Genomic DNA, 25,652 nt, shown 5'->3' on the forward strand with positions numbered 1-25,652 from the left:
CACCAACCCTTATCACCAAAAACCTTCCCTACCTCTAGAGGGACACACACATACAGGCAATGGACCTTTGGGGTTGATATGATGTACAATGTCCTTGATCAAAGACCTTGTACAATCACTAGAGGGTTAAGTGGGAAAACATGAAAGCACATTGAAAACTGAAAAGACCTGTGCAAATATTCTTATTTTTGGTAGAACATTTTCTAAATATAAAAAATGATTCTCAAAAATACATTTCTTCTGGTACCATAGAAAAACTCATCTTCTATACTGAATAATAAATCTGTATCTAATGCTGCTTTATAAATAGCTTTAAAATAACCTCCTTCATATTGTAAAATCTATACTTATCATGTCCCCTTTAAAATTTTATCACTTATTTCCCTCTACAGTGCCAAGAAATTCCTTTTGACTATTTTTGAGATAACAAAATATTTTTATAAAGTCCCAACTCCCACATCTTTTAATACTGATTACAAAATTCAGTAGTAAGCAGTCTGAAAATAAACATGGAAAACCTCCAAAATATTTCATTTTTACTTAGTCTCTCCTTGTCATATCTCAAAGTATAAAACTGAGTTTTGGGCAACATTAAATAGGTTGTTTATTCATCTTATGGACATACAGTGCTCTGGAAGTGGAGCTAGCTATCACCTGGATTTGGGCAGCAGGCTTCACACTGACACTCTCTGACAGCCCCTGGTATTCAGTGATTCCCACACAATCGAGGGGGTAGTGGTACCTCCCACCACTACCGCCCGGGTTTTATGCCGGCCTACACCATCAGTGCTAAGTTACTTCTAACAATTTTTTGGTACCTGAGTACCTGTCATCTTTAAGGGAGCCGATAGGGAGAAAAAGCCATATTTATGCTTATTGGCATCACCTGTGTTCTTCCAAGCTTATTAGACAGGTAAGGGACAGAATAACAAAGCAAAAAGAACAAAGGCCTTGCAATCAGACAAGTCTAGGCTTGAATCCCAGCTCTGCTCCTCTCTAGCTGAGTGACCTCTAGTGAGTTATTTAACCTCTCTGTCTCAGTTCCTTATGTGTACTCTGGGGATAATATCAGTATTATTTCATAGGGTGTTGTGAAAATAAAATAATATCTGATAAGCACCTTGTGTCATACCTTCCAGTTGTATAATGCTCCAAATATATGGTGTCTATTGTTATATATGTTGATTCAATGTAGATAACACTGCAATGAAATGTTTCTGACAGACATCCTTGGGAGGGGGCTTCATACTGTATTTTTAACTTTTCTTAAATGCTGATATAATTACTGTAGCCAGTATTTCCTAATTGCATCTGCGAAGAGGGCTTTGTCCAGGTCACTTGATAAAAGTCTTTATAGTTCTAGAATTTTCCTCATTACACTATTGTGTGAGCACAAATTAAGGACCCAAGACTGAGGATATTGTCTAGGGATTTTATGACTGAGAGACATCATTATCTTTTACTATGTTGCACTCATAATTGACATGCTGTAATAGGGTATTTTGTGAGACTTGATAAGGGAAAAATCAGCAGTATGGAAGCAGTATTTACTGGAAAAAAAAAACCGAAATAGAAGAACAGACACAAAGATAATACCACTAAGAGGTTGGGGTGGTGAGGGAGCTGGAAACAGGGACTCTTGCACTGGAAACATGAACTATGTCATAAATGAAACATTAAGGAACTCTGAACTTTTTGACAGCAGCGCAAAATGCAAACTTCATGAATATAAGTTTATGGTCAGCTTAGTAGGGATCAGCTTCAAGGTGCTGCTTAGAAACAGTGTAAAGTGTCTGAAAGGGAAGATTGAGGATTTGAGAATGTGTAACAGGAACTCTGCTTAGATGAATGAGGTGTTCTGTGCTCTCTTCTGTGAGGGGCTTGCAATCAAAACGCAGTTGAAAAGGGCATCAAGAAGACCAGCTAAAACGGCTGAACACTTGGGAAATCCATCCCTGTTTATACAACCTGAGGAAGGCAAGGCTAAGCAGCATCTGGAGAATGTGCAGAGGATACTGTTGTGGTGATACCAAGCATCTGTCTTGCGCTCTATTGAATTCAGACAGAATACAGAACAGATTTGACATTGTCATATGAGAGAGTTAGATTAGACAGCAGAAGTAACGATCCATGGTAAAAGTTAAGAGACTGAAATATTTATTAAATATAATTTTATGTATCTTCTGGTTGTATATGGAGAAAACTAAACAGTTAACTTAATTCCATGTTTTAGTTTCCAGTCAGTGTAATGGACAAGATTTCCCTTTTCTTCTTTCCACAGTCTCTTTCTATTTGATTAAGATCTCCTGAGACTACATTTGGCCTACATTTATCTCAATCAATACCATTATTGAAAAATGGCAAACTTTTCTTTTAAGAATATATATATACATATTTAATCAAGGTAAAATTCGCACAACATAAAATTCACCATTTGAGCCATTTTGGTGACTTTTATTATTTCACAATGTGGCAAAACCATTACCACTATCTAGATTCAGACCATTTTCATCACCCCAAAGGGAAACTACATGCCCATAAAGCAGTCACTACCTATTCTTCCCTCCTCCCAGCCTCTGAAAACAACCAATATGCTTTCTGTCTCTATGGATTTGCCTTAGGAGCATATTTCTTTTGGAATCTACTGAATTCTGTATGTAATTTTTCCAACTAGAAACTGTAGACTACTGTGTATTTTTTTTTGTGTGTGTGTGTGTATGAGAGAGAGAGAGAGGGAGAGAGAGAGAGAGGAAGCAAGAGAGCACCCCCAATGAGAGCCAGCAGTCATAAGAAATTTTACAAGGTCAAATCTATTTGAAATGTTCAAACAAAATGAAGACCTGGGAGGATATTTATCTTTCAATAGGATGTCTGTAATTTAAAGTGGATGTTGAACTTAAACTTCTCAAGAGCCATTCATTCATATTACAGAAATATAAAAGTTCTTGAAATTTGCCTGTAACACTGAGAAAGATTTTTGAATGGAAATGTGGCTTTATAGCGCCTAAGTTAATGTAAAAAGGTTCACATCCAACAGAAGTACTGTTCTGGATCGGAGCCCTTCCTGTAATAGTTGGTGATAATCCTATTACTTTTTTTCTTCGGAGCAGTGGAATACTGACCATTCTTTATTCTGCCTTTGTCCTGGTGAGCACATCTGATATGGCAGAGGAAACTGAGGATGCCTGACCGGTAAGTGAAAAGGCAACTTAAAAATGAAATGATAAAACCGTTTGTATTTCCCAACCATAAACACTTTAAATGAATTTTAAATAGCTATATACATTTTATTCTGGCTGGGATTTTTAAAAAGTTGGTTAATCTAGTTACAAACTTTAAAAAATATTGAAAATGAATTGGCAAATGGTCTTTAGGGTGTCTATTATTTTTTGTAAACTGATTTAAAACTTGCATGACTTTCTTAGTTAGATTAAATTGATGGGAAAGTTGTATATTCTGTGTTCTCAAAAACATACATATGACTTTTGGAAGAAATCTTTTCAACTGGTCAAATGTTTTCTCAGAAGGAGGAAGAGCCTGAAGGGTCTTGTGATTAAAGCAGTGCTTTGTAATCTAGCATGTCAAAGCCAAAAGAGCTGTCATTTTGCACTTTCTGAATAGTTTGAGGATTTTTATTCTATTTTCATTTTCAATTCCTTTCCATTTCATAAGCCCCAACTAACATATCTCAACTATTCCCATTAATTAGGATTTAAGATTCCCCTTTCACAGCTCATTCACTGGTTTTAATGTCAGGAACCTTGCTTGTTTTCTTTCCAAAGTATCTTTCCTACCTGCTTCACTGCAGTTCTTTATAACATTCTCTCAGTTTTGGCTTCTGGGAACTCCTTGGTGACAATGGAGAACAGAGACTCCATATCACATTTTGAGGTATATGTTGACTTAGCCACTCTTTTCACAAATACTTCTCAAACAGTGTCTATGGGAAGTAATTTTTTTTTTTTTTTTTAAACCAACTGAACTTTTAAAAAGCCATCTGGAAGTTGGGAACAGCATGACACGCCTTCTTATAACATGTAATAATTAATGTAAAGCACTTGGAGGTCCTTGTTGCTGAGACATGCTCTGACAAATTGTGCAAACTATCATTATCCTTTGTGCCTTTCTTGAGGACCTGTCAAAAAATTCATCTCTAATAAGGGATCGCCATAAAGTGGAGGGGTTTATTACCAGTTCACTCCTTCACTTTAGTTCACTCATCTGAATATACGTGGGCTTATTCTCAAGGATGCATGTATGAATGACCCTATTCTCCACGGTCAGCAAACCAAAACCTCTCTAAACTGGGAGAAAGAACTTGAATGTCGTGTCAAAGAAAGGAAAAAACAGGGCTTGAAAAGGAAAAAAGCAGTGAAGAGCAGAAGTTAAACTGTAACCCCTATCTCTACTCACCAGACCACATCCCAACCGAATCCAGCTGCACCCACCCGTAGACCTTTGGGGCTCCTGATTGAGAGTGCAGATACAGGGCATATACTTATGCGTGGCTCCCTTTACTACTGTGTGTCAGTCTGGCCTGTGCTCAAGGTGTGGCTTCTGGTTGGAGTTTCAGTATGTAGGGTCCACTCCCAGGGTTTTGGTGAGATTGAGAAGGGTAAGGTAACCTACTGGCAAAAGGGGCTGGTATGCCCCAGGGGTTGGTTTGGCACAGCAGGAGAAAAACGAAGTCAACCAAGGCTAGAATCTGGTGTTAGAGTCATTCACCTCACCATCCAGGAGGCCACCGAATGGCTTTATCTGGACAGGGACAGATCCAGGGACACAACTGGGACAACCGGTATTCCTGGTAAGCCTGTCACTGGGGCATCTGGAGGTTAGGTGGGGAAGGGACGCGCGCGTTGGGGCGGGGTGAGAGGGTACAGAGGGAGAAGAATGATGGTGAAGGGCTTGCTGGGGCTGCAGCGTCCTCATTCTGTCTCCAGGACGGATTTGGAAGCCCCAGTTTGGCGATACGGGTAGGTCTATGACTCGCCGCGGGACTTCACCTTTGCAAGCCTCCGTTTGCAAGCCATCCCTCTGAAGAGGGATGGACTCTGATCTTTGCGCCCCCTTCCTGCCCTTTGATTCTGGTTCTTTGAGGGAAGCCCTGCTATGCAGTCCGGGGAAGGAAAGGCATTCTCTGCCGGCACGCGGGCCGGAATGGGAAGGCCAGGAAAGCGGCCTCTGTGGCATGAATTATATTTATTTAGATACCTGTATTGAAAATTACTTTCATTAAAAAAGGAATCCCCACCCACCAAGCTCGGGCTGGAGCTTTGCACTGCGACCGTCCGGCGGCAGCCCTTTCTCTGAACTGCCGGGTAGCCGATGCGCAGCGCTTTCTTCCAGCACCTGACGCTTGGTTTCGCGCAGAATCTCCCCACGCCGCCCCGCCGGCTCCACGCGCCTTCCTCCCCTTCCCAGCCCCAGGGCCAACCCCCGAGGTTGCCCTCGCGGCTTCCTGGAGGGCGGGAAAACCCAGGGAGTGAAACGGGTCGAGGCGAAGGTCTCCGCAATCCACGCAGGGTGTCTGCGGCCGGTTGGACGCTTGCGCCCGGGGCGGGCGATTACTCCGGGGAAGGGCGTGGGGACGGCCCAGCGCGCAGGGTTGACGAAAGCTCGTCTCGCGCCGCGGGGACGCCCGGGCTGCCCTGAAGGGGACGGGGCGGCCCCAGTCGGCGGTCTCAGGGAGCTCCGCCCTCTACGCGGTATAAGAGCGGGGCCCGGCCCACGGCGGCGGCGGCGGCGGAGAGCTGGCTCTGGGCGTCCGCTAGGCTCGGACGACCTGCTGAGCCTCCCAACCCGCTTCCATAAGGCTTTGCCTTTCCAACTTCAGCTACAGTGTTAGCTAAGTTTGGAAAGAAGGAAAAAAGAAAATCCCCGGGCCCCTTTTCTTTTGTTCTTTGCCAAAGTCGTCGTTGTAGTCTTTTTGCCCAAGGCTGTTGTGTTTTTAGAGGTGCTATCTCCAGTTCCTTGCACTCCGGTTAACAAGTACTTCAGCGAGAGCCGCAGCCGCCGCAGAAGAGCCAGCAGGGTCGCCCAGTGTCATGACCAGGGCAGGAGATCACAACCGCCAGAGAGGATGCTGTGGTGAGTGGCATTGACCGAATGCATATGGTGGAAACCCAGGTTGGGCTTTGGAGACAAGCAACTCTACACAGCTTCTGGAGGAATGTGGCTCTGCTGTGAACCATAGCTTTGTAAAAGATCCTTTGACTTATATTTGGTGGACGTTAAGGAAGAAAGGAACTTCAGGGTGTGGGAAAAGGGGTTTGCACACAGGCACGGATGGAGTAGACTGGGCAGTTTGGATTGCCTTGTGTAAAAAAAAAAGACAAAAAAGCATGTTGAAAATTCTTCACTGTATGTAAAATGTGAAGTTGGGCAGTTATTGACTAGGTCATGCTTAATTAAGTGAATGGTATTAAGTGAACCAAATTCATCGGTTCATAGGTAACTTGATAAAATGTACGTGGTTTGTCCCGCAAAATAGTTTTTAATAATCATGTTCTAATAAGATCAAATGGATAAGCATTCTGCCCTCAGCTCATTAAGTGACTACAATCGCTTTTTCTCTCCCCACCTGTGTCTTTGCAGGATCCTTGGCCGACTACCTGACCTCTGCAAAATTCCTTCTCTACCTTGGTCATTCTCTGTCTACTTGGGTAAGTGAGAATGCATAGTCTTACAACATAGTTGTGCAATTTTTTTTATTTCCTTTCGTTCCAGCCAGTTGTATTAAGCCAACTTCCAGTTTTGTCAAGCAGTTAAAGAAATAAATCATCCAAGTACACATGCTTTAATGGAAAACGTTATTTATGTCGAAGATCTTTCTCCATCAGTGTTAGTTAATACAACTTAATTATCAGATCATCGTAGTTTATGTAGATAGACAACTATCCAGACAAGATTAACAAGGAAAGGAATATTTGCCTTGTTTTTAAATTGTATGTTGCATTAGTAGCCTTAGTAAATAGACATATCTGCTACAAAAGATGGATGGATGTTTCATATACCTTCTCTTCTTCACATTAAAATTTTTTTTGTTGTTGTTAAAATTTAGTTGCAGTGTGCAGCACCATGAGAATACAATAGAATGGTAGAGTGACTGACTTAGGCTAATAATAACAGTCTAAGATTAATTGAAACATAAATGACCCCAGAACAAATATCTGAATGACAAAAATTCTGGTCTTTAAAAATGTTATCTATAGTTAGATAAAGTTTGGGGCATTGGAGGCTATCTTAAAATTAATCATCCAATGAATATCAGCAATGGATTTACAGTTTTCCCTCTGACTTTCTAGGTCATCTTGGAAAAGACCTAGTGTTTCTGTAGATCTGGGCTCCTAAAACTCTCTCCCCAAAATAATAAACTAGAAGGGTGCTAGATATATGTTTAATGATTATTAGAATCTTTAACATTAAACAATTATTGTTTAAAAGCAATACATCTGGCTATATTCTGTCCATGGCTCATATGTATTTAACTAAAAAGAATGGAAAGAATTTTGAGAGTAAATTATTTGAATGTTATTTTCCTTTTAAATTGGAAACTTTTATTGGATCATCCTTAAGACATGGATGGAAACCACTGGAAGAGGAAATCTATACCCAATGCCTTTGAGAAATTGTTAATCTACATTATTGGCTCTCTAAGAAATAGCAGTTTATAGATGACATTTTACAAAAGCAAGCTCCTATCTTACCAGAGGCTTACGCAGGGATGACTCTGCAAATACATGTAAACAAAGTGGAATTGGTGTGAGTTTGTTTTAATTCCAACAGCTGATGATGCTAAGTAGAAACCTAGTGAAACAACCCTTAATAAATCAAAAGCAATAGTTTGTTCCCCCAGTTTAATTCAGTAAATATTAAGTATTAATAACAGGTGATAGAAATAGTATCTGAAATTCTCAGCCTGTAGTCTGGCCTAGCTCTTAGAGGAAGAGGATGCCTCTCTTCCAAATACTGATTATGGTTTATGTGACCTTTGGTTAATAGGTTAGGAGGTCAGATTTGCCAGAAAACCAGTGGCACTGTCGTTGTTCCAGGAGGATATTTTGTCATATTCATTAAAAGTCCCACAAGAAAGGTGACACATGCTTATCCCAACTTTACAGTAAGTCGAGCAAAGGAAGTTCTCATGAGAAAGTTGGATTAAACAAACGGCAGCAACTACAATCATATAAGGTTTAGTGGATTTTTACTCCTTTCCACTGCAAAGGAGTGCAAAAGAGGAATGTCTCTAACACTAGGTAATTATACTTTTTATGTTTTTTCTCTTGTGTGGCACTCTGCCTGATTTTATTACAACAAAACATTTATGTTTCTGTATTGTGTGTGTATATATATTATATATATATATGCATTTCCCATCGCACCCTGCCAAATCATGATTTCTTATCCACTGAACATAGGGGCATTAGAGTAGAAGGTTGTCTGAGGTTAGTTTTGTATGGGGTTGAATGCCTTTTATTTCTGACTTCATTTCTATCTGCCAGTGGATCAATGCGTTTTACTCTATACTGTCAAAATACAAAGTAGTGTAAGAAGTGGATCCTGGCTAGGTGCAATGGCTCACGCCTGTAATCTTAGCACTGTGGGAGGCTGAGGCAGGAGAACTGCTTGAGCCCAGGAGTCTGAGACCAGCCTGGCCAACATAGAGAGACTCTATCTCTGCAAAAAAATTTAAAAATTAGCCAGGTGTCATGAGGCACACCTATAGTCCCAGCTACTGAGAGGCTGAGGTGGAAGAATTGCTTGAACCCAGGAGTTTGAAGCTGCAGTGAGCTGTGATCACACCACTACACTCCAGCCTGGACAACAGAACAAGACCCTGTCTAAAAAAAAAAAAAAGTGGATACTATTGTTATTGTCAAGGAGCTTATAATACGATTTAGTATGGACTTTAGAAAAGATATCTAATAACAAAAGGATGACAATGTAAGACAGTGAAAAAGAGGGGCCAGTTGCTTATGTCTGATATCATGATCTTATAGACTTTCTCCATTTAAACCCCAGTATGTCTGCATTTCTCCAGCCCTTGCTTCCAACAGCCCTCACTTCTTTGTTCATGGAGGCCTTTGTCACCACCAGCTCCATCCTACTTTATATTTCCTCATAGCAGCACGTACCCTGTGCTAGATTTGCTTTTTGTCTCTGTTCACTGGAATGTGAGCTGCATGAAAACATGGACTGTGATTTTTGTGCACTGCTGAAGCTCTAGTGCCTGCAAGTGTCGGGTACATAGTAGCCACTTAGTAAGTATTCATTAAGTGGATTAAGGACCATGATCATTCATGGACAGTTATTAGGTTTGCTTTCAGCTCTCAGTCCAGTGGGGGTACATGGACACATAAACAGGTCATCCAAGTTTGGTGAGAATAGGTGGGAAGGCAAGAAACAGAAATAAGGAAAGATGGGCACTTGTTCAATATTTACATAGACTTTGCGCAAATCTTGGGCTTTTTGTGAACATAGAATCTGTTGTTTCTTAAAGCCTAAACCTGTTGGAAATTGGGGTAATATGAGCAATTTATTTCTTTCCATCAAAGAAGTGGTATGGCATACAAGAATAAGCAAGATTCAAAATTTTAATAGCATTTGTCTTGATGGCCTGCTTTAGAGGACTCTAAGACAATTGAAAAATACAATAAGAGTAAGATAAAAAGAAAGAAGCAACAGTATTAGAAAAGTGTTTCTTAACCTGTATGTTAAGAAAGAGAAAATTCACTGACAGAGGCAACCTATCATTTGGGACATTTATGTGTTTTTGTCTTTTCCTCGGGAGCTATTCAGAGGAATGGAGATTAGAATAAATTATCTCCCCTCTCCCTGTCCCATTTTATTCTAATCAAATCTAAATTTGCTTTTCAGGTTAAAGATTAAGTAACAGCTCCACCCCCCTGCTGTTTTGACAACTCAAAATTACTCCAGACATTGCCAAATGATCCCCTGGGGAGGTGGGGTGTGGGTAGGAGAAGCAAAGTCATCTCTAGTTGAGAACTACTGGTCTACACAAAGATTTTTGTAAATGATTGCTAACATGTATCAATTTAAGTTTTGAATGTATAAAATTATTATCCTGGCTTCATTAAAATTTTAAAATAATTTGACATACCAGGATAGTATTTGCTTCTAATACATGGATTTTTTTCATGAAGATGTTAACAAACTTTGGGAAGAACTAGGAGTATAACTGTTTCCATAGGGTCAAATCTATGAGGCCTGGAATTTGGTTTCCTATGGTGATTCCCAGAGATAAGTTATGATGGAATGTGGTTGTCCTCCTTAATGTTAATTTCGGAAGTCAGGGATGGAGTCTAAAATCTGATAATAAGGTCCACTGTAGATTTTTTAAGACATTAATTTGCCTAATTCACTTAAAAGTTTCTGTTAAATCACGTTTCACGGTATTGAACTCCAAAATTCCCTGTATTCTCTGGAGTTTGTGTGAAGAAATAAGTATCTTTTTCCCCCTTTCAAACTCATCTGTATTAAAATGTTAACTACTTACTTATGCATTTAAGTTTATTTCTGACATCACTGTTTATGCAGTGCCAGAATTTGCCATTATTACTCTCCTCTTTCCGATTGCTCTGCTGTTTTATGACTTTCAAATTATGACTTTATGAAATCTCATAGGTTTTAGGATATTAGACGTAAAAGAAACCTTGGAGATCATATAGTCCATTCCTATCATTTTACAAATTTGGAAACTGGCTTTTTCTTGATGTTCAAGGTATACTAATGTTCGTGAACTATACTGTGATTGATTTCTGGTGCAATAGCAAACTACTTTATGCCTCTGCAATCAAGATAGGCCAATTCCAGGCCTCAGGAGAAACCTGCCACACAGGAGAACACGTTTTTGTATCAAAAAGCCATCTTGTGTCTGGAAACTGCATTTTGTTTCTAGAATGACAAAGAGAATGTATCATTCATTAATACCTTGCCTTTTCAAGTTTACTTAATAATTGGGCAAGAATGTTTTCCATTGTGCTGGGATGAACAGTTTCAACATCTGATCAGTATTCAATCTAAGAGTAATTACTGACTTTGAAAGTCTCATAGTGTAGCCAGGAAGTGCCCTTTTGATAAGGAAGCAACTTCCTGAGTACAATAGACTAGGAACGAAAAATATTCCATCAAAACATTTTCTCTTTTCATTTAAGGGAGATCGGATGTGGCACTTTGCGGTGTCTGTGTTTCTGGTAGAGCTCTATGGAAACAGCCTCCTTTTGACAGCAGTCTACGGGCTGGTGGTGGCAGGGTCTGTTCTGGTCCTGGGAGCTATCATCGGTGACTGGGTGGACAAGAATGCTAGACTTAAAGGTGAGTGTTGTTATATAATTAAAAGCCCTTATATTCATGGGAGCAATGCCTGAGCTACCTCTGTAACAAAGGAAACAGCAAACTAAGAAACAGCTGTGGCCAACCCAGGGAATGTCTGCACGCCTCACCTGAGGGAGGAGGGCTTAGATGGCACCACCTCTGGATGGAGGGTCCCATGGCTCCCACACAAAGTTGGGATGCCTGAACATTGACCTAATAGATTTTTTATCTTTGGCTGTTCATAAATTTCATATGTTAATGATTAACCTTGTAGCACTTTTCTGAGAACCACATTAAACATTAAAAGTTTGCTTAACTCAGGCTTCCTAACTATGACTTGCACTGGAGTCCCTTTAGTGTGATGTTCCTGAGACAGCTTTAACATCTGTTCTTTGGTTACTATGTTTCATGTAAGAGTATATATAAGGGAATTGAAAACTAAGAATAGCTTCAAGGGAGAATAGTTGAGCCTGGATCACAAAGAGCTGAATTATAAATTTTGTAGGGATAAAGAAGAAAGAATAATATATTGATATTTATTCTAAGCATTAGTACTGAAATCATGTCATTTTATACAGGAAAGAAAGTAATTGAGCAATTAAATTTTCCAGTATATAAGGGAAATATGGATAATCATTCAGGGTAAATTTTCTTGAATTGCTCAGTTGATAATACCAAGACCTGACCATGCCTGACTTAGATGTTGGCAAAAGATTGAGGTTTCATTCTTTCAGTGCAAGATGACTGCTTCTGGACACAGAGCAACAGGCTTATCAAATTCTAGGACTTGATACTACTAGGAAAATGGTCAAGGTGAACATATTTCTGTTTTTAGAATGAGTAGACCAGAACACATAGAAAAAAGTTCTGTAATCTAGAAAAAAATTACTTCTTTGTATCATTATACATAGGAACACAGGAATATTATACATAGAAACCTTTAATGTAATGATTATTGAGCACTGCAATCATATATTAGGAAGGAATATTGAATTGGATGAAGAAAAGTGTGGTAGGATAACAATTTCCCACTTAATCCTATATAATCAACTCATATATTACTCTTTATGAAAAATGTTTCCTGATACCTCTGGGCTGAGTTTACCATTTCTTCCTCTGCGTTCCCCTGAGGCTTTGTTAACACCTCTACACTTACACAATTATAATGATCTGTTCACGTATCTTTTCTTCTTCTGGTCTGTAGGGTCCCAAAAGCTAAGAACCTTATTTAATTGACATCTGATCCTTATCCAGTGAATGAATGTATGAGTGAATGAAAGAGTTATATGTTGGGATTTTATATCAGACTGCTTTCAGAAAGCATTTTATTTTTTCTTGGGTCTTTGATATGACCTTCCAAGCAAAGATGAACTATATTATCCTTGAAGACAAGAGCTGTAATTATCCCTTACATATGGAACTTCATATTTTCCAAACTGCTTTCATAAGTGTTTTATTTGAGCATCATTATGACCCTATAAAGTAAGGAAGACAGGTATTACCATCCTCACCTTCTAGACGCATGCATAAGAGACATTAGGGAGTATCCTGTCCTAGATCATCTACCTATTGAGTGGCAGAGAAAAGGCTACCAGTTGTCTTTATCTGTCCTTACTCCAGCGCTTTGTCTATATGGGTGCCTCATGCTAAGAGAATTGCCATCTGTGATGGAAGGGGTAGCTTATAATTTAGTAGCAATGGCAAATAGCATTAGTATGCAAAGAAATACACTGCTGATTTATTCTTGGCAAATTTGTGTGTGTCTTTTCTATTTATCCATACCATATTATCAGATTCAGCCTGCCATGTAGGAGGTTGTGGATTTCATAACTTCCTCTTTAACCTCGTACATGTTATTGTTTTACCTTAAGCAACAAAGAGCTGAAATGTGGATCATATCTATATCATACTACAGCTCTGTTTATGTTAAACTTTTAAGAAGATAAGCCAAATGAAAATGTAGTCATTATGATAGACTTCAATGAACAGAGAAACTTGTGGTACTTCATCATTTTGGTTGCATATTTACTGGCCTGGTGTGATCCTTGGGGTTGTATTGGAAGTAGCTGAGGCAGGACTGACTTCAGAAAGATTTTCTTTTTATCTGATAATAATTATGTCTGTGTATTAATGTATTATAGTAGAACAATTATGTGTGAATAAGAACAGTCCCACTGAGACATTTGGATGTAATGTACACTTTGTCTCTTCCTCTGCACAGTGGCCCAGACCTCGCTGGTGGTACAGAATGTTTCAGTCATCCTGTGTGGAATCATCCTGATGATGGTTTTCTTACATAAACATGAGCTTCTGACCATGTACCATGGATGGGTTCTTGTAAGTTCTCAATGAGATTCTTGATGGCAGAAAATTGAATATCTGGTAGTGGTAAAGGGTGAAAATATTTTGAAGCTATTTTTTTTTTTGCAAATGTGACCTTTTAATATTGATTTCTGTGTCTACTGTAATATCCCCTATAGTTTGTTTTGTTGTTGTTTTGCCCACAACAGGCACTCATTAAGTATTGTTTGAATTTAAATTTTGTCCTATTGGTTTTTATTGGCATTTCTAAGAGTTTACTGTAGAATTCAGTTGTTTGTTTTCAGCTTTTTAGTGACCTATACTTTGTTCGTGCTATTTAAGAAATGTTATCCATGTGTATATTAGTCAGTCATAATTGTGTTTCTCCAATAATAATTGTTACTTCTGTTTGGGAATGTCAACCAGATAACTTTTCATGTTGTGATTTCATAAAAGCTTGGTGGAAAAGAGGACAGGGATGGGGTGTGGTATATAAACCATGCATTTGGTGTCATATTGAATCTTCTTGTGTATATTTGGATTGATATTATAGAGTTGCAAAGCCAGGTAGGACTTTAGAAATCTTTGAACCTATTCCCTTTGTTTTGTTGAAAAAATTAAGACAAAGTGACCTAGTTGATTGCCCATTGTCATGCAACTAGAAGGTGTCAAGAACTATGACTTAAATACAGGTGTTTTCAATTCCCCTTCAACATTCTTTTCAAAGGCAATATTTGTGGGAGAAGTGTTCAAAATCACCACTGTGTTTACATTTTATAACTGTATTCACCTGACTATTACAATTTTTGTATTATGTATACTACAGATGATCTAGATGATATGATTAGGACATTATGCCCCTTGACTAGTGGTATTCATCCATTGCTTCATGTATATAACGTAAAATGATTTCTTATAAATGAAATCAAAATACATTTTTTATTATTCCACCAAAGACCATTTTAACCTACCTTGTTTAGTGACATATGTACAGTGTGGTAAACTGACATTATAACTCAATGTTTTCTTGTCATTCTTTAGACTTCCTGCTATATCCTGATCATCACTATTGCAAATATTGCAAATTTGGCCAGTACAGCTACTGCAATCACAATCCAAAGGGATTGGATTGTTGTTGTTGCAGGAGAAGACAGAAGCAAACTAGCAAGTAATTTGGTTTTCTCTTTCAATTAAATGGGCATGTTAGGATTCACTTTAAATTGGTGGTGATAAATGAGGCTGTGTAAGCCTTTTATTTTTGTTCTGGGTATTTTTTAAGAACGATAAATTGAAAGCGTACTTTTTTTCTTACCTTATTGTCAGTTTTAGTGCTGATGTATCTCACTGTTATGAAGTTAACTTATAGGATAGCTAACTTCTCTTTTATCCTACGCAAACTTGGCAAATGGAATAACTTTTTCTTTCCTTTTTTTTTTAAAAAAAATTCAACTTTCTAAATGTTAATACTTAGAACAGTGCAAATCTGACATGAGATTTTACTGGTCATACCTGTGAATGTTATTACTGATGCTTATCAATCATATGGATGTTATTTTTCTCTAAATAAAATGGAAACAACTTAATTGTAGGAGAGACTCTGGAAGTTAATTTCTTCTACCTTAAAGTTATAATCTATAACTTTTATTACATTATGTACAATGTAATATAATTGCTGTTACAAATACCAAAGAAATAGAGAACAGAATATAGTTTTTAAGAAGCTTACCATCTTAGTTGTCCATTGGAAATATAAATAAGTGGTCAAAGAACATCTGAAGAATGCTTACAAACAACATGTCCTATTCTGTCAATATTACTTAGGCTCAGAATAACCTCCCTCACTCATTATTGCCTGCCATCCCCTCACATGACACACAGACAGAATTTGGATTGGTAATTACACAGGGGAAAGGAGGAAGGGTACACCTCCCTACCTGTCAGATCAGCTGAGTCAACTCTGCTGATCACTGAGATAATGCGTATAACACACACATTACCCAACTCTCCTGACAGACAAGTAAACCATTCTTGATGACTTAAATGGCTTATCCCGGGATGCAGAAGGCAAGATTATGTGCTGGGATTAGTAAGCAGCTTTGTTTGGACCATTTGGTTAAAAAAAAAAAGTTCGAAAGGAGGGGTGAGTGAAGGAGAACAAAGTCTGTGGAAGGTCTAGAAGAAGAATTTGCCTGAATCATCACTTTGTGGTTGCAGTATTATTAAGTCAGAAATCCCACAGTGATTGATATAATGGATGGTGTGTGTATAAGATGAATTTAGCATGTGTGAATCTGTATCACAGGAAATTCTCTCTGGAGCTAAAATCATGATTCTCATTTACTTTCTTCCTGTGATAATTTATAATGAGGAATAATTTCATGTCTTTTTTGTCACATTGAACTAGACGAACTTGTCCTTTTTTGTTTACTTTCTCTTTTTAACACACTATTTAAAGCATGTAAAATATATCCATGTTTTAAAATTCAAAGGTCACAAAAGGATATATTTTGACAATAGATCACATATATATTTGTTGGAATGTGTTTAGAGGAGAAAGTTGACTTTTACAATGATTATTCTGTAATTTGTGCAGCAGCTATAGACAAAATTAAAATAAAATAATTTTCTTTCACTTAACTGATGTTAACTAACTCATTTGACTCTGTAAAGTCTGAAATATGAAAAAGTTAACCAGAATCTTTAACTTGTCCTAATAACTTGTAACTTGTCCTTGTGTGTGTGTCTGTGTGTGTGTGTACACACACATAAATATAAATACAAACATCCCGCATAACTCTGTGGGATTTTTCTATGAAGTGATGTCCCAGAATAACAACAAAAATATGACTGGTCGTTTCTCAGCTGTCTCTCTTTATATTATGAATTATTGCAGAGTAGAATAATCTAGGCTATTCAGTCTTTTTCTAACTTTCTGATGTTTTCCAAGTTTAGGAAAGGAAGTGAGATGTTTGTTGAACTCTTGTCCACTCTACTTTAGCTTTTAGTAAGTGGTGCTCTTTCACATCCAGCCAGCAGTGTGGGCTGGTGGACTAGTAAAGGAAAACTTTCTGCATGTTTCAAAACAGGAAACAGAAACTTCTTTAGTTCTGAAGTTCAGCAAGTATCTAATTATGGATTTTTTGTGCCATTTCTGCTATTGCAGAGTTACAGGAGAACAGAGAAAAAGGAGGATAAAAAAATGGGACAAAGAAGGGGGAAAGTACATCTAGAAGGGACTCCCCCTCCTGCCTTGTGTTCCTGTGAGGTTGTGTCTCTGTACACAGACGCACCTACTCCAGGCAGGAATGGTTTGTGTTTATGTAGGCTGATCTTTGAGGTTGTGGCAAAGAAACCCAGGTAGGGGCCTAGGCCGGGCAGGCTTCACCTGTGTGTGTTATGTGTAGAGGGTGAAAGGGAAGGGGTATGCGCACGAAAAGTACAAGTTGTGAGCTGGATGCTGATTGCTCCCATTTCCTCATCACAGTGTTTCTTAATTTTAGAGATTGTTTTAAAACTAGAAGCTGTATCACTGAGGGTAAAAGAACAGGAAGAATTTTCCCTGCCAAGGTTAAAAAGTTTTAGAATTTCAGTGGCATCAGTCCAAAATACAGCAGTCATTATCCAGTTTAGAAAGTTCCAGAAAAGGTGTTATTTTTTCACATAAATACTGCTAACTAATCTGTTAACTAATTAGGTACTTTCTAGATGCTTGATTTAGTACAATATTTTACGATAACTTTCTCTTGTGCCACGTTTGAATCTTACTTCCTTTTCCCGGACTTTTTAATTCCATCTATTGCTTTTTTTCCTCCTCCTTTTCTTTTGAGACTCACCCTTTATTAGCATCTTCTGAGATTTTTCTTGCCCATCATTCTAAAAAATAATCTGACAGCTTGATCAAGTATGGCAGATAAATTTTGTGTTTGTGTGGTACTGATTAAAAATCGATTTCATATATGAAGTAGACAAACCTGCTAGCAAATTTAAAATTTTTTTCTTCTATGAGATGTAATATATCCATTATAATATAAGTAGTTATTTAATGTCATGTTCTGTGCCACAGCTGTAGCTGAGAACAGTTAAATTGGAATCAAATGAACACATATTTGTGTGCTTATGTAAGACTAAATATAAATTGGTAAAGAACATATATTTGCATATTCATAAGACTGATTCTTTTCTAGCCTGCTACCAGTAAGATGGTTAAGTCTTTTTTTTTTTTTAAAGTATTTTATCCATTCTGAATCAGAAAAATTAAAAGCTGTTTTATAATACAACATTTCTACTGACACCTACATATTATTAATTTCCTAAGTATAATATAAAAGATGGAAATTGGTGACATTGGGAAGCTCCGCGAGCTCTTGAAAACTGAAGTAGTGAAAGAGTAAGAAATAATTTTAACTAAAATAATTTATTGTTGTCATTCTGGGACTTTAAGATTCAAATATATGTTTTCTTTAGTTACTTGCTTTTTGGATTCCAATTATTGAGTTATTTGGATAAATTCCACACTTCTCTGTTGGCTTATGAGTTGGAAACTTATTAGTTAGTGGGAGGCAGATGGTAGTGAAGCCTCTGCAATGGCAGTCCAGTGTAAGATCAATGAAGGCTGCCTTTGCCTCTCAAGTGAAAGGTGAAATATGTCAAGGTTCTCCTGTTATCATATATGCAATATGTACTCATAGGGCTAATTGGAAAGCAATTGAGGACCAGGAAGAATTACAGAAGGAATAAAGACAATCTTCTGTTAATGTACTTCTTTGTCACGTATTGCTTTTCCCTTAAGGTGACCCAAATGATTGCTTAAGACTTGTCTCACTAATTTTCACTCTGTTCTGTGAGACAGGGAATGAGAAAGTAGATCACTTTCTTTTTCCTCTAAAACTTTTGGTTTTATTTTATTTTAATTAATTTTTTGTACTGATACATAATTGTGCTTATTATGGAGTACATAGTGATGTTGTGATAAGATGAGATGGAGATACAACTCCATCATCTCAAATATATATCATTTCTTTGTGTTGGACATTTTTTTAACTTCCTCTTTATTTATTGTGTCCTCCACTCTGACTCAGGAATACATTCCTGTAGTCAAATTCTAGACTGTTATCACCACTAAATTCTCTCCTCCCATAATCTCAGTCTTAGGCATCCATATCTTGAAAAATCACCTTCTATCTTTCTAGCAACTTCTTCACTACCACAGCCTCAACAATCCATCAATATGGTTGGCACCTACAAACCATTCATTCCACTGCCTTTTCACTGTCCATGACCTCACTCTTGTCTCTTTCTTACCTAGCTTAAATTTCAAGGCCAGTCATGATTATATGATCATCTCCTGGCATATACCCTTAGCTCAGTTGGCCCCCTCTCGTTTTGTCATTTTGTTTGGTAAGACTATGGTTAAATCCAATTCTCCAAAGTAGAGCATGACTGGAAAGAAATACTGAACTTGCTCAGTATTCTCACTTGAGGTTCAGGGCCTCAGAGTTGGTCCTTTCACACTTCCAGATAATCACACTGTTTTTTTTTTTTGGTCTGATTCTTTCCTTCTCCACTTTCCTAGAGGACCATTCACAGTTGTTTCTCCTCTCTCATCACATGTTCAAGTCCTTCTCCCCCATCCTCACTTTCATCAATGACCTGGCTTTGTATTTTGCTGAGAAAATGGAAGAAATGAGAAGAGCGCTTCCATGTGATTCCACCATCATATCTCTCTTCCTACCTGTACCTGAAGCTATATATGTGGCCTCTACTCTTGTTACTATTGATGAATTGTGTTTCTAAGAACAACTCCTTCAGTTATGTGGTAGATTCAGATTACATCCCTTAACTACTGTATCATTCCAGGCAGCACATAAATCCTGCTCTAATTTTGCTCCTCTTAAAAATCCCTATCTTTAGCACACTTCCTTCTCTGGTACTCTAGTTCTTTGTTCTTTTTTTTGTGAAAACATATCCAAAAGACTTGTCTATTTCCACTTCCATTTTTTGGGAAGTATCTTGCTTTCCATAAGGCCACGGGAAGCATTCACATTGTGCTCCAGGGTATGACTCACTGAAAATACAAATGGTGTCCCCTGGAGTTGGCACCAGTCTCTTAAATCAGCTTTATTCAGGCATTGCCCTTATTGTTCTCCTTTTTTTGAGGTCTCCAGAATCTCTCATGTGACCAAGCTAGGGCTTCTTCTCAGTGCTTCTCTTTGCTGTGATGCTCTTTTTTTCAGTGAGTCCTTCTCTGAATACACACACACACATACACACACACACATTTGTTGATTTATTGTATTTTCTTTCCTGTGAGAATATAAACTCCGTGAAGACAGGATGTTACTTGTCTTCCTTATAGTGTTAAGAATTGTTGAGAATAATGCCTAGCTTATAATAGGCATTTAACATATATTTGTTGAAAAAAATGAATGTAGAGTTACTGCTGTATTCATTTAAAAAAAGCTGTTAGACTGATTTATGCAATTCCAAGGGAATTATCATTTTTGAGGCAAATTTAGTGGAACTTGACCCAAACAACAAATATTTTTCTAACAAAATGGCTTTCTTACAAATGTGCTTTTAGAAAACCACATTTTAGGAATCTATACTCTTGGTTTACAGGTTTGTATTGTGTAAATGGGCAGTCTCTCTTTGATGGGTTTGCACACTTACCTGCCTCTTTCACCTGCTTCTCTAGACATGAATGCCACAATACGAAGGATTGACCAGTTAACCAACATCTTGGCCCCCATGGCTGTTGGCCAGATTATGACATTTGGCTCCCCAGTCATCGGCTGTGGCTTTATTTCGGGATGGAACTTGGTATCCATGTGTGTGGAGTACTTTCTGCTCTGGAAGGTTTACCAGAAAACCCCAGCTCTAGCTGTGAAAGCTGCTTTTAAAGAAGAGGAAACTGAATTGAAACAGCTGAATTTACACAAAGGTAAACTGAACACCATGATCACTCCTTTTGTTCTCATGTTCAGACCTTAAATGTTGGTGAAGATCTAAACTATTTTGAATTTGTATGAGGTTTTATTATCAGTGGGGGCTGGATGAGGTTAAATATATCACTTTGGTAGATGAGGCAAGAGCAGGCTTTTGAGGATCTAGGGAAAAAATCTGGGTTGAATCTGGTGGAGTTGGAATGGGTCGCCTAGCCGTCTTCCTTGATGTTAGCAGTAGTCATAGAGGTTCAATTACTTGAGAGATGGCTGAGCAAAGCTAAGTCAGGACTGGGAAACAAAATTGGGGAAAAAAAGAGAATGAAAGAATCCCTTCGAGTCTTTGAGGAGGGAGTTATGTTGTCATTTGTAGGATAGTGGAAGGGAGTGAGGACACAAAGATGGATATTTCACTGGAGAAGAATAAGTTGGGCTTCTGGGTAAATGGAATATTTTACCCAGCTCTGCAGGGACCCAGAAAATAATATGCTGTCTTTTTTTTTTTTTCTTCTTGAGATGGAGTCTTGCTCTGTTGCCCAGGCTGCAGTGCAGTGGTGCAATCTTGGCTCACTACAAGCTCTACCTCCCGGGTTCATGCCATTCTCCTGCCTCAGCCTCCCGAGTAGCTGAGACCACAGGCACCCACCACCATGCCTGGCCACTTTTTTTGTATTTTTAGTAGAGATGGGGTTTCACCTTGTTAGCCAGGATGGTCTCGATCTCCTGACCTTGTGATCCTCCCGCCTCGGCCTCTAAAGTGCTGGGATTACAGGTGTGAGCCACCGTGCCCAGCCAATATGCTGTGTTTTCTTAGACAATTTTTATATTTTATCTGGTGAGTTTTCCTGCTGTTTACTTTGGTGGGAGTATAATTCCTAAGAGCAAGAGAGAGAGAGGAAAAAAAAGAGGGATAGATCAATAGTATTTTGTTTATTTAATAAAAATGACACTTGATGATTATTCCTTGGCTGGAATTCTTAGATTATTAGTAAAAGAAAATAAATATTATAATGTATAACCAAGGGTACCCATTGGGGAGGGGAATAGAAGAAAAAAATACTATTAATAATTAGCTTTTATTTCTACATGTCCTCCCCAACAAAATAATGATATCTTTTATTAACAGATACTGAGCCAAAACCCCTGGAGGGAACTCATTTAGTGGGTGTGAAAGACTCTAACATCCATGAGCTTGAACAAGAGCAAGAACCTACTTGTGCCTCCCAGATGGCTGAGCCCTTCCGTACCTTCCGAGATGGATGGGTCTCCTACTACAACCAGCCTGTGTTTCTGGCTGGCATGGGTCTTGCTTTCCTTTATATGACTGTCCTGGGCTTTGACTGCATCACCACAGGGTACGCCTACACTCAGGGACTGAGTGGTTCCATCCTCAGTATTTTGATGGGAGCATCAGCTATAACTGGAATAATGGGAACTGTAGCTTTTACTTGGCTACGTCGAAAATGTGGTTTGGTTCGGACAGGTCTGATCTCAGGATTGGCACAGCTTTCCTGTTTGATCTTGTGTGTGATCTCTGTATTCATGCCTGGAAGCCCCCTGGACTTGTCCGTGTCTCCTTTTGAAGATATCCGATCAAGGTTCATTCAAGGAGAGTCAATTACACCTACGAAGATACCTGAAACCATTATTACAACTGAAATATACATGTCTAATGGGTCTAATTCTGCTAATATTATCCCAGAGACAAGTCCTGAATCTGTGCCCATAATCTCCGTCAGTCTGCTGTTTGCAGGCGTCATCGCTGCTAGAATCGGTAAGAAATCTCTTTTTATATATTAATGAACTAAAGTGTCTTTTTGTAATGTAGGTTCAGAGAATCCATTAATAAAATGATCTGAAATGTTCCCTAAATGTTAATTTAAACAAAATCCACTATTATGAAATTTTTATTTTACATATTTATATTTTATATGTATTTTGTTTTATATTTTATTTTATAGTTTGAAAACCTGTATTTGTTTACCTTATCATGTGCATATACTTAAAACATGGTTCAGGCTTGAACATTTTTTCTAAATGAGTATCTTAAATATTGCTTTTTTTTTTTTTTTTTTTGAGACAGGGTCTTGCTCTGTTACCCAGGCTGGAGTGCAGTCGTGCAGTCACAGCTCACTGCAGCCTCGACCTCCTGGGATCAAGCAATCCTCCTGCCTCAGTCCCCCAAGTAGCTGGGACTACAGCCATGGGCCACCATGCCTGGCTAATTTTTGTATTTTGTAGAGATGGGATTTTGCCATGTTGCCGAAGGTGGTCTTGAATTACTGAGCTCAAGTGATTACTTTTAAAATGTAACTTAATTTATAAAAGGTATTAGCTATATTAATTATACTGCCATCTAGTAGAGTATTGATATTGCAGTAACCCTAACAAAAAAACTCTAGTTTAGAGAATATTCCCATGGGGCAACACTAAAAACATAATGTTTTTAGCTTTAAAAGAAGATGTGAAAGTAAGAAAAAAACATCCTTCAAAGGTCTTCTCTAGCCAATATGTATTTATTATATACTTTGCTACACAAATGGATTTTTAGCCCTGGAAGGAAACATAAAGACTTCTTACAAAGCAATATTTAAGTAATCATTAATAGAGTACTGATGAGTTATCTCTGAATTCACTCTTGAAATGAAACTGTTTTTATCTTGTGATACAAAGCAGTTCATTAATTTATTGAAGATATTAATTTCCAGGCAAGACAGCTTTATTGTTTGGGCTTTAGAACTCTAGCAGTAATGTAACAATGGTTTAAAGTTTCCTTACACTTTAACCATAACCATTTATTAGGTCATTTGAAACTTTAAAAATACTTGTATTTATACTATAATAGGATTTATTGTGTCTCTGACTTCAAAGTTTTGTTTTTGTAGTATCACAGAAAAACAGAACTAAGAAGTTTATGTAGTAATCACAGAAAAATAGAACTAAGAAATTTGTTGATTAGACTTCCTTTTGTCTGTTGACTGTAAAAATCATTTATTGAGGCCACTAATAACCCAATATTTATTTATGAAAAATAATTATCTAAGGCAAGGCTATGGTATATTTAAGGTGACTTAAAGACAGTCAGGCTGAAATGTATATTTTGCATATGTCAACTGATTTTTATCTGTAATTCGAAATGTATGCCTGTAAACTAAAATCTAATCTTTAAAAAAACATTTTATTATAGGTCTTTGGTCCTTTGATTTAACTGTGACACAGTTGCTGCAAGAAAATGTAATTGAATCTGAAAGAGGCATTATAAATGGTGTACAGAACTCCATGAACTATCTTCTTGATCTTCTGCATTTTATCATGGTCATCCTGGCTCCAAATCCTGAAGCTTTTGGCTTGCTCGTATTGATTTCAGTCTCCTTTGTGGCAATGGGCCACATTATGTATTTCCGATTTGCCCACAATACTCTGGGGAATAAGCTTTTTGCTTGTGGTCCTGATGCAAAAGAAGTTAGGAAGCAAAATCAAGCAAATACATCTGTTGTTTGAGACAGTTTAACTGTTGCTATCCTGTTACTAGATTGTATAGAGCACATGTGCTTATTTTGTACTGCAGAATTCCAATAAATGGCTGGGTGTTTCTCTCCGTTTTTACCACAGCTGTGCCTTGAGGACTAAAAGCTATTTAGGAAACCTAAATCAGCAGAAATGAACTGGTTAACTTCCCTTATGTTAAGGCATGGAAAAAAATTGGAAAAGAAAAACTCAGTTTAAATACGGAGACTATAATGATAACACTGAATTCCCCTATTTCTCAAGAGTAGATACAATCTTACCTGAAAGAGTGAATTCAGTTATCCTTAGGCAGATTCTTATCTGTACTAGAATTCAGATATGTCAGTTTTATGCAAAACTCACTCCTGTTCAAGACTAGCTATTTTTTGCATCTTATTTAGTTATATTTTAAAAACAAATTCTTCAAGTATGAAGACTAAATTTTGATAACCAATATTATCCTTATTCATCCTATTGATCTGAAGGTATTTACATGTATGTGGAAAAACAAAACACTTAACTAGAATTCTCTTATAAGGTTTATGGTTTAGCTTAAAGAGCACCTTTGTATTTTTATTATCAGATGGGGCAACATATTGTATTAAGCATATGTAGCACTTCACAGCATGGTTATCATGTAAGCTCCAGGTAGAAGCAAAGCTGTAAAGTAGATTTATCACACAATGACTGCATACAGACTTCAAATATGTTAATAGTTTGGTCATAGAACCTAGAAGCCAAAAGCCACCCAGAAGGGCAAGAATCCCAATTTAACTCATGTTACCATCATTAGTGATCTGTGTTGTAGAACATGAGGGTGTAAGCCTTCAGCCTCGCAAGTTACATGTAGAAAACCCACAATTGTAAAGGTTTTGTTTTACAAATCACTTGATTTACTTTTAACACACTCAGGTAGAGTATTTTTATTTTTAGTGTTTTATACCCAGAAGTTATTTCTACATTGTTCTACAGCAAGAATATCATAGAAGTATCCCTTTCAAATGGCTTTGAGAAGAATAGAAGAAAAAAAGTTTGTATATATTTTTAAAAATTGTATTAAAAGTCAGTTTGCAACATGTCTGTACCAAGATGGTACTATGCCTTAACCATTTATATGCACTTTCATGGAGACTGCAATACGTTGCTATGAGCACTTTCTTTATCCTTGGAGTTTAATCCTTTGCTTAATCTTTCTACAGTATGACATAATGATTTGCTATGTTGTAAAATCTTTGTAAAAAATTTCTGTATAAAAATATTTTAAAAATCTTAATTTCTTTTTCCTGAATTCTGTTCCCCAATTATTTAACAAGGCTTTTGTTACAGAACATCTGTTTTGGATAACTTGTTTTTCTCTATAAAAGGCTACAGTGTCATGATTTTTAGTTTTATCTCCCTGTTCATATTTCTAGTTTATGGTGGCCTGGATAAAAGTGTAGTAAACATGAGGCCCAGCACTCTTTCTTTGACTTTGAATATGCCACACTAAGCACTTTTAAGTTCTCACTTCTATTTTCCTTTCTGTAAATGGGAGATGATAGTATAAAACAACCCTACCTACCTTTC

General features: G+C 37.7%; 2 protein-coding genes across 4 annotated transcripts; both read left to right on the forward strand.

Annotated features, from left to right (window-relative positions):
• Positions 1–4,266: 4,266 nt before the first annotated feature.
• On the forward strand, positions 4,267–5,866 carry LOC117094741. The gene is made up of 2 exons (XM_033230906.1): positions 4,267–4,807; positions 4,944–5,866. The coding sequence occupies exons 1-2, from the start codon at positions 4,501–4,503 to the stop codon at positions 5,039–5,041; spliced, it is 405 nt and encodes a 134-aa protein (XP_033086797.1). The 5' UTR covers positions 4,267–4,500; the 3' UTR covers positions 5,042–5,866.
• Positions 5,640–25,359, forward strand: SLC40A1 (solute carrier family 40 member 1). Of its 3 annotated transcripts, none has more exons than XM_033230904.1 (9): positions 5,716–6,090; positions 6,598–6,665; positions 8,124–8,258; positions 11,178–11,337; positions 13,559–13,674; positions 14,680–14,806; positions 20,333–20,578; positions 21,706–22,353; positions 23,767–25,359. In XM_033230904.1, the coding sequence occupies exons 4-9, from the start codon at positions 11,187–11,189 to the stop codon at positions 24,078–24,080; spliced, it is 1,602 nt and encodes a 533-aa protein (XP_033086795.1). In that variant the 5' UTR covers positions 5,716–6,090; positions 6,598–6,665; positions 8,124–8,258; positions 11,178–11,186; the 3' UTR covers positions 24,081–25,359. The 3 variants fall into 3 exon arrangements, with proteins under 3 accessions (XP_033086794.1, XP_033086795.1, XP_033086796.1); XM_033230905.1 differs by having other exon boundaries at positions 5,721–6,090; positions 8,005–8,258; XM_033230903.1 differs by lacking the exon at positions 8,124–8,258 and having other exon boundaries at positions 5,640–6,090.
• The last annotated feature ends 293 nt before the right edge of the window (positions 25,360–25,652 follow it).

This window comes from Trachypithecus francoisi, unplaced genomic scaffold (assembly GCF_009764315.1).
Source record: "Trachypithecus francoisi isolate TF-2019V2 unplaced genomic scaffold, Tfra_2.0 Lachesis_group13, whole genome shotgun sequence".
Lineage (NCBI taxonomy): Eukaryota > Metazoa > Chordata > Mammalia > Primates > Cercopithecidae > Trachypithecus > Trachypithecus francoisi.

Bases quoted from the DNA above. Each gene is read 5' to 3' on its own strand.
- LOC117094741 (XM_033230906.1), top strand. From the start codon at position 4,501: ATGCGTGGCTCCCTTTACTACTGTGTGTCAGTCTGGCCTGTGCTCAAG. The intron at 4,808-4,943 runs GTAAGCCTGTCA...TTCTGTCTCCAG, and splicing joins TGGGACAACCGGTATTCCTG to GACGGATTTGGAAGCCCCAG.
- SLC40A1 (XM_033230903.1), top strand. From the start codon at position 6,048: ATGACCAGGGCAGGAGATCACAACCGCCAGAGAGGATGCTGTG. The intron at 6,091-6,597 runs GTGAGTGGCATT...GTGTCTTTGCAG, and splicing joins CCGCCAGAGAGGATGCTGTG to GATCCTTGGCCGACTACCTG. The intron at 22,354-23,766 runs GTAAGAAATCTC...ATTTTATTATAG, and splicing joins CGTCATCGCTGCTAGAATCG to GTCTTTGGTCCTTTGATTTA.